Raw genomic sequence first — 16,566 nt, 5'->3', positions numbered from 1 at the left:
AGCAGGATGGCTACTTTTACCAAATGATTTATACGGAGTTGTGGAAAAATAGGACAATAAAATCTTCTCCGTTTTAAGTATGTTGCTTCCTTTAAGATGGCTCAGAAAAATATTATGAATGCTTGGTTTGTGCTCTGTAATTGTCTTTTTATGGACGATCTGTTTTTTTCCAATGCATACAAATGTATTAATATAAGTAAAGACCCTTGCAAAAACAAAGTGATGCAAGATTATAGTATTATTCTCTTCCTCTCCAAATGCGTATTTCTTGTAAAGAGAAGCTTATATTGGTAAAAGCACGGTTTATAACTTCTAAAAACTATTTTCTGACTTCTAGCACTTGAAGAAGGTTATCAACGATGATTTAGGTTAACATCGTATCATTCACGTCAGGCATAGAAGGAAATTATCTGCCCTGTATTAGAAACTTGTGTACACACAGTAAATTCACATAAGACTACAACGTTATTAAGAACGGCCGGTATTAGATGTGGGAAGGAAAAAGTGGTTACGAAATTCAGGTTCAATACTGAACCTTTTGTTGCTACAAAAAGAATACTGAATTCTCTAACAAATTAACGTCTGACTCTGTGTGTTTATTGCAGCTCACGGTTTCTCCCTGTGCTTCCCTGTGGATATAATTAGTACATTAGGATTTCACAGTTACATTTTATATATATGCACGTATTCTTATGCACAAGCACCTTCTGTGCGTATTTTATAAGGGTATATTTGGAAGTGCTGTAAAAACCCAAGCCCTAGAGCATTAGGAAATGATGAGTCTTTGATTCCTTAACAGCCTCTAACTCCACATCTTGCACTCCTCCCAGCCAGGAGTCCTGCAGCGCAGCGGGCAGGCAGAGGGCAGCCCTGGTATTTGGGCTCTTTCCCACACCCCTCCACACTCTACGGCCTTCAGGAGCTCTCAGGAGCTGCTCTTGTGCATCCCTCGCCACTGCCACCGGATCAGCCGGGTGAAGCTAACCCTGACAGCGCGCCCAGCTGCTGTCTTGGTTTGCTGGTGAGAGGTCCCTGACGGGGCATAATGCCGTAGTGCCGCACACCATTTTACCAACCTGAGAAGGAACTGCAGGTCAACAAGGACTTCTTGCCCCTCAAAACCATGTAGCAGGCAAGCGGGAGCTCTTTGAACAAAAGTTTGTAGGAATTGTTTAGCGCAAAATGTTTTTTGAGACTCAGGTCCCGAGCTCCATCCCTCCAACCAAACACACACACGTAAGCTTGCTGGGAGAACTAGCAGGGGAGAGGATGGGGTGGGCAGAGGGAAGAGGAAGAATTCACGCTGGAAAAAGGCAGAGGAAACATTTAATGAGCTTTGACTTTTCTCAGATGGCTTTTGCTTGCAGGTTTTCCAAGTCACCACAGGCCTGAAAGCAGTCAGAAGGAACCATACACACCTATAAAATAGATGGGAGCATAATTCTTCTCTCCCTAAAACCATCCTGCCTTTAAAGCAGAGTATCTCAGGGCTGCCCAGAGTCTCAGTGTGTGCTGCACCTCCCTGGGAAGTGGGGGTGCCCTGCTCCTACCCCCAGTAATGCCCAACAGTGAACTGAAAAGGTATTTCTATGTATCATCCCATGAAAAAGGATAGGCCACCAGGAGAAAGGCAAAAAAGTAACTTCTGAGACATGGGTTTCCTCACTTACCACTGAAGGTGGAAAGGAAGAAACAGAAGCAATGAAAATAGAGGCAGAAACCATTCTAATCCCGCAAACTGATAAGCCTTGCATCAAAGTGGCCAGATAAGGATAGGGTGTACATCACCTCTATTTTATGAATTTAATTAAAAAATAACGTTACATGTTCCGGTAAAAAAAATAATTCAGCAAGCTAGGCTTATAATTTCTCAAAATTGATAAGGTCAGCTCGTGGCAGATGATGAATTGACTTCTCCAGCAGTTTCTCTCATGCTTTCTTTCCCTTTTTCGAATAAAAAGTTCTCTGCTCTTTATTTGCTTCTTTTACATCTTGCAGTTACCCTTCCAATAAAGGACTGATTAAGTGACCTCAGAATATGTTTTAATTTTCGAGATTACAGAAATGCACCACCTTGCTTTTGAAAATGATAACAGCTCAGTAATCTAAAAAGAAAAAAAAAATGTTGCTACTGCACACAGTCCATTTCAAAAAATAACAAAGCAGATCCTGGAAAACGGATATGTACTTTTTTTGGTATTGTATTTCCTTTCCATCATTACTGATTACCCAAGGCATCGGTCTCTCCAAACTGAAGATTTTTCATATTTATTTATCCCATTCCTCCCTTCTAATGCATTCCCTGGTCATGCAATCTGCCGTGGCTCGGAGACACCGCGCTTACAAATGCGTAAAACATTGCATATTGCTTGTAAATCTCATTCGCATTCCATCTCAAGTGAAATCCAAGATATGACTGTAATGCCACAAATCTCCTGCGCTGACACTCAGGAACGCAGCCGGCACAGAGGGAGCCCACATTAACCCGGGGCTGCCGAGCCAGCGGCCGGGGACGACACCGGAGGGTGCAGGGCACTGGGCGCCTGCCTATTTTTGCCCATTTCAGATGCTTTTTCATGAAGCTTTCTAACATGTCTTGGGGCTGTTTCAACACAGAGCAGAAACATATTTTAAACCCTTTAAATGTTTGGCAAAGTTTCTTGTTTTCCAGGAAGTTTGAAGAGGAATTAGCATAGAGTAGATTCAGGCTTATTATTCTTTAGGATAACTTCCAGTCACCAGAGAAAAAAAAATACTTGCCTTATAGCTCTAAATAGGAAGAAGGAACAGAAAAACATGTCCCAGTGACACCAAACCAGACGAGCTCCCCATCTCTCCACTGTCTGGCACACGTCACGCCACGGTATGGCAGTATGGGGTACACACTCCCGCTGCCCAGCCCTTGCGATTTTAAATCCACATGGTGATTTTAAACCACCCCATGAAACTCATGGGGGTGAGTCCCAAAGATGGTTGAAATCCCCCCACCATGCTGACTTAGAAGTGTCCATAGCTGAAATAATGATAGAAGGAACGGAGCTCCCTGAGTGTTTTTTTCTCTTAGGAGAATCCCACCAGTTGCTGGGATTTCTTCCTAAAATAATCATCATCATCTTCACTTTTAGACCCTTCCATTTCAGGCCCTTCTGCCAAGCCCAGAGGAGCTGGGAGCCTTCCCCATTTGGTTTCAGTCCTGGCACTGGCGCTAGCTGGTGTCACTGATTTTCTGTGGGAGGACATTTATGAAATAAGGGACATGTGAACAATCCAGCCTTTCCAAAGAATCTGAGCTGGGACGTACTGGAACTGCTGAAAGCATCAACAACTTCCGGTGCAGGGGGCACGAACATCTTACAGGTGCAGGAGAAGAGACAGCCGCCATTAATGACACAGTTTTAATTTCTTGAAGAAGATGGGTGTGAACATTTGTGAACGTGACTTGAACATGACTCGTAATGTGGCCAGTCGGGTTGGACTATGGGCTGTTATTTGCAATGAAGCCAATCAGTATTTATTGGGTGTGGTCGAGGGTTATAAATTGCACTGGAAACACGGAAATAAAGGTTCACTTGTTAGATCACATTGATCGTGTCAGTGTTCTCATGCAGCTCCCGCAGTTTTCCACTAGACAAACACCATCACCATTTCAGAGTAACCAGCACAGCAACAGAAATGTCTTAACTATTTCACATCAAAAAAGCTTCCCTGATCCTCAGAGTCCTAGAAATCTCTCTGATAATATTTACAGGATTTTAAAACAAAATGTACCCAAGTGTTAAATGAGATGATTATTATGCAAAATCTACAACAATGGCTATCACTTTGAAAATGATTTCTCCTCACTAATCAAATGTCTCTGATCTTTTTTACAATAGATTCATGAGTGATTCATATAAAAATAATAAAAACTAAATTAGTCATGGGCTCTTAAATCACTTTCTTTGGTGCTTTTAATAATTCATTTCCAGCGTCAAGCTGAGAACTTATGCTTCATTAATATTATTTGTTCTTGGTTTTACACATGCTATCACTTTAGTAATTTACATGGAGAAAAATTCAGCCTTAAGCAAATGCCAGAAAACTATTGCAAACACAGCCTGACGGGGTATTAATTTATCTTTTCTTCTTTTTCTGCTCAAAGAATTTAGCACAACATAAGACTTTGCTGGTGAGCCAAGAAAGTTTTTGGCTTGAACACATGGAAATGAACTTTATAGATAGTTGTGCAATTATAATATAGATAAAAATGGATGACTTTTATATCTTGAGAAACTCAGAGACAACACAACTAGGACAATCACGGTAAGTCTTCCTGATGAAGCTGTTGGAAGGGAGGAATTAGCATACCAGGGATTTAGGGAAATGTTTCTATTAATTGGATCTACTGGATGTTTCAGAGAAGTGCAAAGACCACGACTGAACAGGTAAGTACCAATCTTGAGGGGAAAATACATTCATAAACTCCAACCTTCTCCCTACAGTACAGAGGTAGGTAACTGAAATTCACAGATTTTGGTCCCTAATTCAATTATCAGTTGCAACAGCCAGGGCAGGTATGGGAGACTGCCACTGATTTCAGAATCTAAATTCATCTCATTCTCAATTTTTTTCTAATGCAGTCTTTTAAGCATGCCAGTCTAGTTACTAGTCTTGATACTTCACAGCAGATGGGCTCACTCCTTTCTTCTTGCTCAATTTTAGAAGATTCACGCTGCATTCATAGTTCTACTTTCCTGCTATAACACCCAGACCGAGTACGTGCAATTCATCTATAGGAGAGTTCCATCAAACATCTCAGGTTTCTCAAAGATTTCACAAGGTATGTGCCCTATATGCCTCTAAAAAATGCAAGCAAAATAAAACCACCCCAGAGTAACATCTTCCTCCACAAAACCAGGCTGTTTAGGAAGGTGAAGTCTTATACTCCACCAGCTACTCAGGAGCAAGTGAACAACTCTTTTTCTCCATGAAGGTATTCCTGCATTTGCAGTACTCACCTCCAAACTTGGGTCTGTGACCTAAAACCGAGCTATTCCAGCGAAGACGCAAGTGGATACAAGTTCTGTGATCTTCATTATTGCAAAGCGAGAGACTACATATTCTGAAAATACTGTATTAATTTTCCACTTAACCTCTATTTTTGAGCCTGCGGAGACCAAACATACTGTAAGCGCTGTCCAATTTCTTAAACTTTGATTTGAAAGAGAAGAAACTTGGCTCCCTACATGCGACTTCCTGTAATTTACTCCCATCACTGTATTACTGCAGCGTGTAGGATGACACAGGGTTTGATTATTCTAATGGCCCAATTTCTATTAGCAGGGTATTAAGTGGGGTTATTCACACATGATCTTTTTATTATTTAACAGTGAAACTACATTAAAAACATCAACAGGAATATATCGCCTTCATACAGCCTGTTTTAATGAGAAATCTAATCCAAGTGACCGGCACTTTAAAGGTTGGCCGTTTGCGTTGGGTTTCAAATATTACACATGGAAAATGGACATTTACAGGAACATACATGAAATGCGTATCAAGGCAGGTAGGCACAGATCTCCTAAGAGCCATGAGATATACACGGAGGTGAATCCTCCCGGGTGCACAGGTAGATGTGGAATATGAGCAATCAATGACTTAGAAAGTGGTCTGTGCCCCCCAGGTCTGCCCCTTCCACATGCTCTTTGCACTGTGGACCTGGCAGAGGTTTGGTGGGCAGAGATGGAGGCAGGCTTGGATTCAGCCAGAGTAAGGCACGCAGAACTGTATGGGGAGGAGGAAAACCTGTTTGGAGAAGAGAGACACTGCTTCTCCCCCAAGCAGGGACTTACACCTCTAAGCTCAGCCTACGTGGGTCAGGTGCCTCCAAGGTCCTGGGTGATGAGAGGAACCCCAGCAGCAAACCCCAGACTTCCTGCACATGGCCTTTTCAACGGTAAGAATGGCTGAAGGTGAGAGCAGATGTCTCTCCAACTGAGTTTCCTTCCCTTGACAGGAGGCAATGGCCAAGGAGACGCATGGGAACTGGGCGAGCCTTAGCAGGACACGCTGCTGCACTCCCATCAGCTGCTGCTCAGCCATTCCCAAACCGGGGACTTCATCTTTGTGCTGAACAGCTTCTCCCTGGACTTGTCTCATCACAGCTTCAACCCATCTGCCTTTCAGCCTGTGTGACATCCTGACGCTGTAATACAACGCAGGACGTCGGATGGAAACGTTCAAGACTTCTCCAAGAACTGGCCACGTGGTCATCTTACTGGATGTTTCTCAGTGTGCTTTGTGCAAGATGAGCCGATTGATACATGCAAGTGACAACAGCAATCAAATGACATGCTGCATTGTGTTAACTCCTGGGAGAACGCTTTTTAAGGGCAATTACCGATTTTTCATCAAACAAGGAGAAAAGCAAGTCATAAAGTAGCTGCACAGCACTCTTGCTCCCCCGCGCTTTTAATTCCCTGCTGTGTTTTCCATCACATGGGACTTGAGTCTGGAGTCTTGCACTTGTCCCTGGATGGGATTTGTTGGGAGAAAGAGGACGTGCTATCCTACCTGGCACCAGCAGAAATGAAAAAAACTGTATTTCAAGAATCTGTGATGAAAAGCTTATTTTTGAACTAATGATCTAATGAATTTATGTTATAGCTACCTGCATTACACTCGGTAATTCATCAAATTCTTATCTACCAGTATTCTGTAACATTTGTTTTCTTATGGTAATATTCTCTTCTCTGTTGTTTGTGCATGCCTTCACCACGCTTCTGAAGGAATAACTTTTGTTTATAAATTTACGTATGTTTCTCTGGAGATAATGTCAAATCATGTGAAACAATATCCTATAAATATTGTATAAATACACTTGACTCCATGAGGAGTTTATTATATTTTCAAATTGAGGAATGCTTTCATAATCACATATTTGGGAAAACACACTGCTTGTTCCTAGGGGGCAAAAGTACATTATTTTGAAAGATAACGCATTTTAACCACTTCACTATTTGTAGTCAGAAATCAATTTATAGCTATCACAATCTTATCATTTGCAGCTACATTATAGTTATTTTCTGCATGACAAAAGTTGATGTGACTTTTTTAAAGTATAGCTCTACAGGGACTTCTAATGGATAAATAATATGGATGGGTAATTTATGGATAAATAATATTTTTATGCTAAAAGCAATCTTAAAGGCTTGCAAGAAAAATTGTTTAATTACATGTACCATTAAGATGGCTCTTTCGCAATAGCTATGTGACAACTCATTAATAGAGTTCTTCACAGACAGGACAAGACAAATTATTAATACGTTGCTTATGAAACCTTCTGATTAAAGAGCGCAATGAAAAATTATTAATATTTTTTTTGCCAATCAAGATATCACATAAAAATGATTTAAGTAATGCACTTAAACAACCAGGCTTTACGGTAATCTTCAACCTTTCTGTTCTGCACAAATTTAGGATTATCTAGGTTTTGTTGACTGTCTTTGTCACTTCCAATATTAACCTGGAACACAGTCAGCTTTCTCATACCACATTTGTCACGAATCTGGAGAGAATAAAGCCACCAAGGACTTTTCAGTGGTGCCTCTCCTGTGCTGCTCTCACACCTAGTTGGAAGGATTCGGTATTTTCCAGAGTTTGGCTTCTATTTTCATCTGATTTCTTGAATTAGCATTTAGAAGAGAAAGAATTTAATTGAAATATAATACGAGGATTTTTCCAATCCTGTAGCTTTAAATGTGATTACCTCTGTGCTATGAGCAGGGAGGATTTTCTTGAAGTTAGAAAGGTACAATTAATCTCCTGTTGCACTTCCAATTAGCCAAATTGCTAACCTTATTGTGAAAAGCAGAAATGCAATCGAGTTTCTGCTTGAGGCGTACTAAAAGAAAACTGAACTAATTTAATTAACTGACTTCAAGTATATTAGGAAGCACACCGCCTTTACTTTCCTGCTGTCAATACCTTTAAATAGATTATTGTTTAATCTGAGTTTCTGTACCCATGAAAGGCTGAAGCTTTGAACCGTCTGCTGCCACCCACCCCGACCCACGCTGTTGAGCATGCATGGCGGCACGTACTGCCACACCACAAACCTCAAAGCAAATGTTGATGCTACTTCCACGCCACACACAAGTACCAACCCCAAACACAAGTGTGTTCACGCTGCAGATAACAGCGCTCATGCGCCACGAGTACAGGACTTCTAAAACTTGTGATTAATCTAAATAAAAAGACTGGATTTACCAGCTGAAGGACCATCTCTTCATCCTTGCTACAAGCCAGAGAGGGGACACACCTGAGCTCAAGAGCCCATAGTGGAAGGGGGAAAATAAAAGATGGTGACCCCCAAATTGTGTCACCTCAAGTAACCAGACCAGAATACAGATGGAAGTGATATAAATAGAACATAAAAATCGTTACAGTTGAATTAAAGATGAAAAAGGTGTGGAGGTGTTTATTAGATTAAAAAAAAGTTGACACGCGCTAGCAGCAGATGTTATGTGACAAGGTGATGGAGGTCATAAACTGACACGTGAAACACTAAAATTGAGGCATAAAGCCTGTTTTTGCTCCTTGTAAGAATCTCAGAGTGCTCCTTTGACATAGCTTCTCAGTGATATACTAGTTCAAACAGATCAAAAAGTGATTTTTTTTTCCCCTACTGTATTGCATGGTGCTGTCCTAGGGGGTGTTGAATCATTCAGCAACCAGTTTATGTGGAAGGGCATAACTCTTGCTCTTAACATTTAACAACCAACGAGAAAGAGACTTACTCATAAGTAAACCAGAAATCCATTTGGGCCAGTAGTAAATTAGGGAGGAACTGGCATTTCAGCCTGAAAATGTACTTCTCAAATTTCTGTTTAAAGCAGTAGGAGTTGCAAATGAAGCCTCAGAGCCATGTGTTATCTACCCTTCAAGGATGTGTTTCTACTCCAATTCCTGGGCTGTCATTTTGTGTCCAGTGCACACATGAGCTTTAATCATTTAAGATTAACGTGATCATCACCAAACTTCCATAAAGGTAAGATAAATACCTAGAATTTCCATTATTTTTGGCCAAAAAATTCTAAGTGCTCTTGAGCCTCCAGAGTGTGAAAATAAGATTTCAGAACACGAACGCTGCTTCTAGCCCCAGCTCAGCCTTGAGCCCAGCAAAACTTACCCTAAAAACACAATGTCTCAGATCTATCTAGTGAATACAACAGCCAAAAGAAAAGGCTCTTACTACACTCTGATCACACAAAGCTGTTGAATTCGCTCACTCCAGATTAAACTAAGCACACTGCAGCAGGTGTAATTTTTACTAAGCTCAATCTGTGTCAAGGAATAGCCCCGTTCTGAAGGATACTGCACAAGGCAGTAGAGGCAGCAATCTGCCAGGTCAACCACCTGCACAGCTCATTACGCCACACTCCGAGCCCAGAGGCGAACGCCTGACTTGGCGCAGCACAATTTGGCAGGTTTCCAGGTATTTCTAGTGCCAGTAACCCCAAGGTCACTATTCTAACCCTGGCGCTGATGGATGTCGATAAGAAATCCGGTCAGGCACACCGGCCTCGGGCTGGCTATGCCACCCTGCGCGGCCCCGTTGCGCTTCCTGTACAGTCCTGCGCCGACCCTGCAGCGGGGGGTTTGCTGGTTGCATGGGGCATTTCAATGTCGTGCTCCCAACGGTGACAAGAAATGCATTTTAAAAGGGTGATACTTGCTTTGATGAAAAGGAAAGAATGTTTTGATGGTTATAATTACTGAGTTTGTGCACACAGTCATCACCTATACACAGTAGAGATGATTTTCCTGCTAAGGTAGAGTCAACAAGTAATGCACTGAGTTGCAGTGCGTATTTCTGTCCCGTCTGCTGTAATTTTCATGTATTAATGCAGAAGAGTAAAACAAAGATTTTTTTACACTTCAGCAATCCTGGATACACAACAATTTAGGGAGCTATAGTATTGACTGTAACAACTCCAAATTGAGTGGTTATCAAATTAACAAGTGCTGAACAAAAATATAAATCAACTCTTGCTGTAGTGTAATTAAAACAAAACCTGATTTACTGTGTACTGTAATGTAAAGAGAAATGAAATACAGACCATATTTTTTGCACACTACTTTCCACTCTCTCTGTAATTAAATGTTATTAAATCAATGAGTAAGTTTATACCATTATTTAGGTATTGTCTTTACTACAAACTGTGACTCACACATCAGACCAACACTGCGAATTAAAAGAGATTCATCTTCCTCCCTGCCAGGGTATGGTCACACCCCACTGAATAATCCCCTATTTTAACTGCTCAACAGAAACAGTAGCCAAGGAATGAGGGACAAGAATTGGCTGAAAGGCAAGTGAAACAGGAAGAACAGAGATAAAAATGTATTATTTGATTTAGATACAGGAGAGATTTCATTACCTAACACAAAGGAATTGTTTCATGCTCTTGATGAACCTGTTTCTTTGTACTAGGAAAGAGATCCCTAAGGACTTAATGGTCTGGAGAGCTGCTTTCCCCTGGGTTTCCAGGGCTGCTGTCTGTGGACCACAGGTTACACCAAACTGAGCAACAAGGGATGAAGTACCAGTGCTATTTAAGTGCTGGGTTCCTACAGCACTGAGTTTTAATTCCATAATAACATATTCCAAGTACCCCTGATCTCAGCTGCGTGCATGCTGTTTCACTTCTATACCTGAGACATATTCCCATAAAACCAAAATATCACACCAGCATCCAGTTTTCCATAATAATAACAAGATAAAACGTGTTCCCTTAAAACTATCATCTGTTAAATGAAGTCATATTCAACGCCCTAAAAAGAAAATGACAAGAGTAATTCCGGACTTACATTGATGTCCTCCAAGTCGAGGAAGTTGAGGATGATGCCGTTGCGCTTCCAGATGATGGGGGGCCGCAGCGCCCCACGGATGCTGCATGTCAGAACAGTGCTCAGGCCAACCGTGATGGTGGTAACGCTGATCTTCTGGTTCTCTGGCAGGCTCAGCCGAACCACCTCTGCAAAAAGCAACAAAGCCAGAATAATAAATACCAAATACTACAAAGCAAAGCTGTTCCCCTTCTCCCCCTCTCTGCCTTTCCTCTTCCTCATTCCAGGAATAACTCTGAAGGACTTTGACAAGGAGATGGATTATCTATGCTATAAAAAACACCCTAAACAATAAAGCCAAGAGACACAGAAATAGAATCTGCCACAATCAAGCTTGCTGCATCATTTTCCTGAGGCAACTAGCGGTAGTTGTGGCATTAGGGCACTAAGACGGGTCCTGTGGCAAGCCTGGCTGCGATAGTTAAGTCTACAAAGCTGTCAGCAACAGGAGGACAAGCAAAGGCTCTCCTGCCTGAGACTGTCTGTGTTTGTTTCTCTAGAGGACTCCTGCCAAGGTCCTTTGAAAAGGCACAAGAAGGAGTCAGGTTCTTTCCTTGAAGAAGCAGAATTAAGATAAAACTGTTGTCACTGAAATACAAATAAACTCGGTTTTAAATTGCTCAAATATTGAAAGTCACCAAGCACGAAAATTCATTTACCAAACGCAGCCACATATAGCATCTGAGATACAGCTGTTCTTCTGACCAAGGAGTGAGAAGCTTTCTCATATTTTCTTTAAATTAAAAAAATCCAGTTCTTTCGAGTACATATACCACACAAAAGCAACACCTGAGGCAGCAGGCCTTACTGAAATCCACACCAACATCTCTCTGGAACCACACATTTCCTACTGGCCAATGCTCACAAGATGTGTTGGCATATTCTGCCATGTGTGGCCACACAGAGAGGTAACACATTTGATACCAGGAGTACCATGGGTGCAGATTGTCATTATTAAGCATTCCAGCAGCAGCGAGTCGGCAACAGGGCAATCAGGTCACATTGTCAAGGCTGGTGCCTTCACAACTTTATCATTTGCATGATGTTTTGTGCTTACTCTCATTTTCAGGCTCTGCAATAAGAAAAAGCCTTGAAACTATATTGCACGTAAATGCTGAAAACTGGTCTTTCAAGGTAACGGCCCATTGAGACGAGCAGGGAATGTCCACAGCACTTTGGTGCTACATTGCTTCAGCCAACTCAGAAACTTGGGCTGCGGGATGAAACACCCCCTCCTGGCCCCAAGGTCCCTCCTTCCTCATGTCCGCCGGCATTCACTGCGGTAAAACAGGGATCAAAGCAACTGATGCTGCCTCACACAAGGACATGTGGTTTGGGAAAAACCACCTCGAGCAGCGCCGACACCATAAAATGGCATATGGGGTCAGGTTAGTCCCTCCCCTCAGCTGGCAAAATTACTCTTCACCTTGACGACCCACACAAGACCTGCGTTATCACTTACCGTGTATCTGCGTTGGTAAGATCTAAATGCTGTCTGCACTTTCTTCCAGCCCTCTGAAGAAGCACTGACTTTCAGTGACTTCAAACACTCATTTTTATCACGTCAGTTTACAGCTTAAGATGTGATTTTTTCCTTAAAAGTTAACAGCTTTGGTGGGAAAGCCATGCATTTATGGGGCTTACGCTATGGAAAAGCATGGAATAAAAATTAAAACCCCCAGTTATCTACTATTGGAAGCACCATTTTCCATCTCTTCACACATCCTCTAATTAAAAAATTGCTTTAACACCTCTTGAGTAGTGAATCTGTTAAATCTGTTCATAAATATTCATAAAATAGTCAGCATATTTCAGTAGCCTCAGGAAGCCTCACTTCAGTGCACTGGTCTAGCAACTGATTGTGAACGCTGAGTGCAAAACTCGCTTGTGCCGCAGCACCCGAACAGCGCTGCACCCCTTCTCCTCCTGCTTCTTCCACCTAAGCGAGAAGTTAATTGAATGTGCCACAAATTGTATGCCCCGCCGCAGACGTGAGGCTGACTTCGGGCTGCAAAGATCAATACAGCGTTGCACGCTGTGTCTGCCAGCGGTTAGCCATTATCTCGTTTAATATTCCTAGCGCTGCTGTAGAGAGAGCACAAGCTGTTCCAGAGACACGGCAGCTAGAGTTTTGATATATGGTTGATCAAAAATAGGAATGTTTGACCAACTTACTGCTGCTGTTTGGGCTGTGGTGGCTCCTGTAGGCGTTACATGAGAAGAGGGCCTGACACGGACAGATCGTCAAGGAGTTTCTGCACCCGAAGCCTTAAAATCCAAAGGGGGACATGGAGGAAGGCGGGAAGAAGAACATAACCCACCCAAGGTCACAGAGCAGGGTGGTGGCAGTGCCAGGAGCAGGTGATACATCACTAAATCACAGCGCCCTCAGGTACCTGCCGGAGATCGGAGACACGGCCGCTCAGGGCCTTGGACAGTGCCCGCAGGGGCGGTGAGGTCCCAGCCCACCACCCTCACCCAGCCGCCTGCAGCACCTAAGCAGCGCACAGGTGTACAATAATGCACTTATTTTCTGCATAAGAGAGAGCTCCTTTTTTATGAATAAAATATTTGGAGTGCACTTGACAGGATAAAGAACTGATAATTACCATAATTTGTAGCACAGAGTAGGGCTAATGAGGACATCTTTTCTTGAGGAGAAATGAAATAGAGGGTCATTCATTTAGGAGACAATTGTTTTTTCATCTTACTGCTGTTTTCCTTAATTTCCTCTGCTGTTCCCAGCACCGCCTTGAGTTCCCTCGCTCATGCTGGGCTCCCATCACCTCCCTCTTCAGCAACATCTTTTGAGCGTTTTGTTGCAGTAGAATTTAAGGCTCCCTGCCCATCTTCCAAAGGACAAATAAAGAGGCTTTCATTTTACATTTTAGAAGCACAGCAATGAAGAATACATCAGCTCTTAATTAAGGAGACACCTTGCATAGCTTCCATTCTTGGATGAACCGTATCAGGGCAAGAGAGGATTTTTTATGTTAAAGCATGTAATTAGTACAGACAACTTTAACAACACAAACACACTCCTTTTTTTGAGTATTTCTATGGAGTATGTTTGAGGGCATCTTATTACCAGTACATTTGAGGGCATCTTCTTAACATCTAAAAGCCTTTCCACTAATACAGGATTATCCTGTGTGGCTTTAGTCATTGCTTTACTGTCATAAACAGAAAAAAATTTCCTTACATAGCCAGGTGTACTGGGGAGGAAACAGATTCCCTGAAAGGATGCAAGAGCTGGGCTTTTAAAAAATCTTTTCAAAACCTCAGCATCTTGTACTTAAGTTACAGAGCTTAGACACACTGATGCTAGTTGGATTATGTGTACAAATTATTCAAGTCACCATAAAGATTTTGTGTAGAGCCTCTAGATTAAGTATTGAACACTGTTCATTTTATTTAAAAAAAATCTTTAGGAGATAAAAGGATTTTTACCACATATACAAAACTGAGCAGAGCAAACGGGTAATACTCGAAGTGCGCTCGCTTGTAGAATACAGGCTGGAATGGAATTTCGTCCCCAAATCAAGCGATTTTCTGTTTATTTGGAAATTCTGCAGGATGATGCGTGCAAAACAGCTTTCTGTACTCGGTAGGTTCAACCAGTATCAGTCCTAGCTGGTCACATCTACCAAGTCATGTCAAACCAGGTACTCTTCTCTGGGATGTCAGTTGAAGCAACTCCTCAGTCTGTTCCGGCCAGAATGAAGAAAGGTTGCTGCCAACTATTCTGCCATCAGAGAGAGATGCTACCATCGGAGAACGAGATGCTACCATTTTTGACTCAACTTCTAATAGTTCAAGAGAGAGGTAAAGCCTTCACAATAACAACCTTTAAGAAGGAACAGGTGGAGCTGTATCCCTGCGTATCAGAGGTCCCGGTGTAACCTTTCATGAGGTGCTGTACCGAACGCAGAACAGACTCACAGTCAGTACAAAGCAGCCAGGACACCGCAGACTCTGCTTTGGTGAGGGCAGCAGCTCAGTGCCTGAAAACCACGTGGCTTCAGCAGTTAGGGCAGTGCCATCTTCAAACCTGTCTTCCCCATTCAGGAGGGTGAGGGATGGCTTCCTGAGTGCCGGTGGTCGGTGCCAAGAGGTTATTCAGGGGAAGGATCACTCTGTCTTGTCTCTCACACCTTTTCTTTCTACTACTATATTCAGTCCGAGAGAGGCTGTGAAGCACCGTGGACCTTTGGTGACCCATGTGTAGTCATTCTGATGTTCTTATGTAAAATTTCTTGCAATACCAGGTCCCACGGTGACACCTCTGAGAACATGAAGTCTTACTAATTCCTTTTCTTGTTAAAAATGTCAAGATATCGTCGAACACTTTCCTCAGCCCCTCCTTCGCTCCAATTTTATGTCTTAAGGTGCTAAGCTGGAGTTGCACTGCACCTTTGCAAGCTGTGCATACTAATGTGAGCAGGTATTACTTGTTGTGCTGTTTTATCACGGAAATCTTTTTCTCTGCTGTCATTTGCAGCCCGCCAAAGGCAATCATAATTTCACAATGAAGACATGTATAATTGAGGTCATTACAGGGAGCAACCTGGAATGAGCATCTCTGGAGAAAAACTCATTGATTTAGCACTGCATGGAGATAATTTACATAGTAAATGCCGGTTGCCTGCCTGCCTTTGCTCATGCTACACTACATACAGAAACAGATTTCACACTTTAAAAAAGTGCTTAATATCATTAATCCAATCTTTTCCCTTAAATCTAAAGAAAACACACTTTTTTAACGCATTGTTGCCAGCTTTAATCATCGTTACATTTGTTCATGGATATCTTGCCTTTCTAGAGCAGCATATGGAGCAACTGACTCTACTGCTTAGATTCTGCTTAGGGGACAGGGCATTACTTTTTTAAGCCTGTAACTTGCTCTCAGCAGGGAGAGAATGAACCAAAACGTAGCCTTGTTTGAAGCAACGGGAGGATGACTTTCAAAGAAAGTCTTGAGCACAGATTCTTGCCCCCAAATTAACACTCCTGAGCAAAGAGACCTGTCGTTTGTGAACTGAAGCATGGGTAACGCAGTCCTAAATACATCAGCAATGTTTCCCCAGCAATGGTTCAAGTCAGGATTGATTTAATGGGATGAAAATTTTAGCCTCCACTCAATCCCCCAAGTCCTGCAGCTGTGTTTATGCACTGCATTGCATTAGTAAAATCTGTTTATTGCCTTGTGGCCCAATATTGCAGCATGAAGGTCAACGGTGATTTTAGCATTTCTTTCAATAGATAAAAGAGTCTTCTCTAGCTGAATACATTCTCAGGTGAGGAGCTAACTTTATCAAGAAAACAAAAACTATTAATGGATCAGAGGAAAAAACGGGATATATACCTTTTATAATTCTGTTTTTCCCCAATAATTTTGATGAGATGTATTTGGCTTTGCATAGAGAGTGGAGAACCATTTTAGACCCTCTTAAATTTGCAGCGACTGCAGCTAATTGATTTTAAAATGACCATGTTGTATGTGAGATGTATTCATAAACTCTCAATTGAACACGGAATTCGGCCAGCCAAACAGTGACTCTGGTGATACCCTTTGGGAGACCCTGGGATAAGATGTGGTCATCTAATTAGTCACTGCAGAGAGAGATGAAAAGAAATGAAGGGCAGTCCACAGTGGGTCTGAATCTGTAAAGCACT

General features: G+C 42.2%; 1 protein-coding gene across 4 annotated transcripts in view; it reads right to left on the bottom strand.

The window, feature by feature from the left end:
* Nucleotides 1-16,566, bottom strand: part of FSTL4 (follistatin like 4) — a 227,406-nt gene that overhangs the window by 28,770 nt on the left and 182,070 nt on the right. For all 4 annotated transcript variants that reach the window (XM_086470996.1, XM_086470993.1, XM_086470995.1 and 1 more), the window contains one exon: nucleotides 10,852-11,018. In XM_086470996.1, coding sequence (XP_086327122.1) covers nucleotides 10,852-11,018 — 167 coding nt within the window. The remainder of the gene's footprint in view (nucleotides 1-10,851; nucleotides 11,019-16,566) is intronic.

This window comes from Leptosomus discolor, chromosome 10 (assembly GCF_034619465.1).
Source record: "Leptosomus discolor isolate bLepDis1 chromosome 10, bLepDis1.hap2, whole genome shotgun sequence".
NCBI lineage: Eukaryota > Metazoa > Chordata > Aves > Leptosomiformes > Leptosomidae > Leptosomus > Leptosomus discolor.
The sequence above is the reverse complement of the archived record's forward strand: the minus strand, read 5'-3'. Positions and strand labels throughout refer to the sequence as shown.